This window comes from Phaseolus vulgaris, chromosome 1 (assembly GCF_051622355.1).
Source record: "Phaseolus vulgaris cultivar YP4 chromosome 1, ASM5162235v1, whole genome shotgun sequence".
Lineage (NCBI taxonomy): Eukaryota > Viridiplantae > Streptophyta > Magnoliopsida > Fabales > Fabaceae > Phaseolus > Phaseolus vulgaris.
In genome coordinates, this window is record NC_143498.1 from 17,315,186 (window position 1) to 17,316,566 (window position 1,381).

Here is a 1,381-nt window from a genome sequence, read left to right on the forward strand (position 1 = left end):
TTAAAGCTAGATATTTCTGTTATCAAAATGTTTTAATTCATTATGTTTTTAACAACTATAAATAGCATTGCTTGTATTGTATCAATACAGTTTTTCTAATAAAGAGATTTTAGTTTCAATTCCAATTATCAATTAATTCCCAACAGATTGGTATCAAGAGCATAGGGAGGGAACTTGTGTGGTTTCCTAGCAGTGAGGGTAAGAATGCGGCTGGATCTTTGAGCAGAGGAGGATCTGCTGTTTTGCAAGCCAAGAATTGGAGGTTGACTGCTGTAGGTGATAACTGTCATGGCTGCATTTGGTGTGGTTCCAGAGAATCTTCCGGTGTTTGATGGGAAGGATTGTGATGATTGGATTGTGAAGATGGAAGCCATTCTTGGTTTTCAAGAATTAGAAGAAGTTGTCAAGATTGTGTTTCAAGATTCAACCAAGCTTGAAACAGAAGAGCAGAAGAAAAAGTCTGAGAAACAGTCAAAAGAAAATAAAAAGATTGATTGCAAGGCACGAATGTTACTGCATTAGTGTGTCTCAGCTGCCATTTTCCAGAAAATCTCAAAAGCTGAATCTGTCAAGCATATTTGGGACATACTGGAACAAACCTATGGAAATACTGGTAGGGTTAAGAAGGTGAGACTGCAATCACTCAGAAGACAAATTGAATTGCTATCCATGACTGATCAAGAATCAGTGTGTGATTACTTTGGTAAAATCCAAGCAATTGCAAATTCCATGCGAGGTTGTCATGAGCAGTTGCCTGATTCAAAGGTGGTTGAGAAGATTCTTAGAACTTTGACTCTTGCTTTTGATCACATTGTCGTGGCAATTGAAGAATCCAAGGATCTTGATGAAATGACAGTAGAAGAACTTCAGAATTCTCTTGAAGCACATGAGTAGCGGTTACTTTCAAGAAAAGGTAAAGAAAAGGTAGTAGATCAAGTTTTCCATGCTCAAACTGCTGGCAGAGGCAGAGGAAGAAGTGGCTGGAAAAAGAAAGGAAGAGGAAGAGGAAGAGGAGGTCAATCAAGTGACTGGCCTGCTTCAAGCAGTCAGAACCAGAGTCAAAATAGTATGCAGAAGTAGAAATTAGCTGCTGGTAGAGGGAGTCAAGATCATGGATCCAAGAAATTCCATGATAAAAGAAAATTGCAGTGTTATAATTGTGGAAAGTATGGTCATTTTGCAGCTGAATGTTGGGGAGCTGATAACAGTAGCAACACTGGAAAAATTTTCAAGAAAGATGAAGCACATCTAGCTCAAGAAGATGAAGATTCTGATTTAGATAAAGTGTTATTAATGGCAACTACAAATCATGATGAAGATGCTTCAAGTTAGTACTTAGACACATGTTGTTCCAATCATATGACTGGCACAGGGAGTGGAT

At 38.2% G+C, this 1,381-nt stretch overlaps 1 protein-coding gene across 1 annotated transcript; it reads left to right on the forward strand.

The window, feature by feature from the left end:
* The first annotated feature begins 288 nt into the window (after positions 1 to 288).
* On the forward strand, positions 289 to 894 carry LOC137815540 (uncharacterized). Its single transcript, XM_068618657.1, has 2 exons — positions 289 to 501; positions 547 to 894. The coding sequence occupies exons 1-2, from the start codon at positions 289 to 291 to the stop codon at positions 892 to 894; spliced, it is 561 nt and encodes a 186-aa protein (XP_068474758.1).
* The last annotated feature ends 487 nt before the right edge of the window (positions 895 to 1,381 follow it).

Bases quoted from the DNA above. Each gene is read 5' to 3' on its own strand.
- LOC137815540 (XM_068618657.1), top strand. From the start codon at position 289: ATGGCTGCATTTGGTGTGGTTCCAGAGAATCTTCCGGTGTTTGATGGG. The intron at 502-546 runs GCACGAATGTTA...GCCATTTTCCAG, and splicing joins ATAAAAAGATTGATTGCAAG to AAAATCTCAAAAGCTGAATC.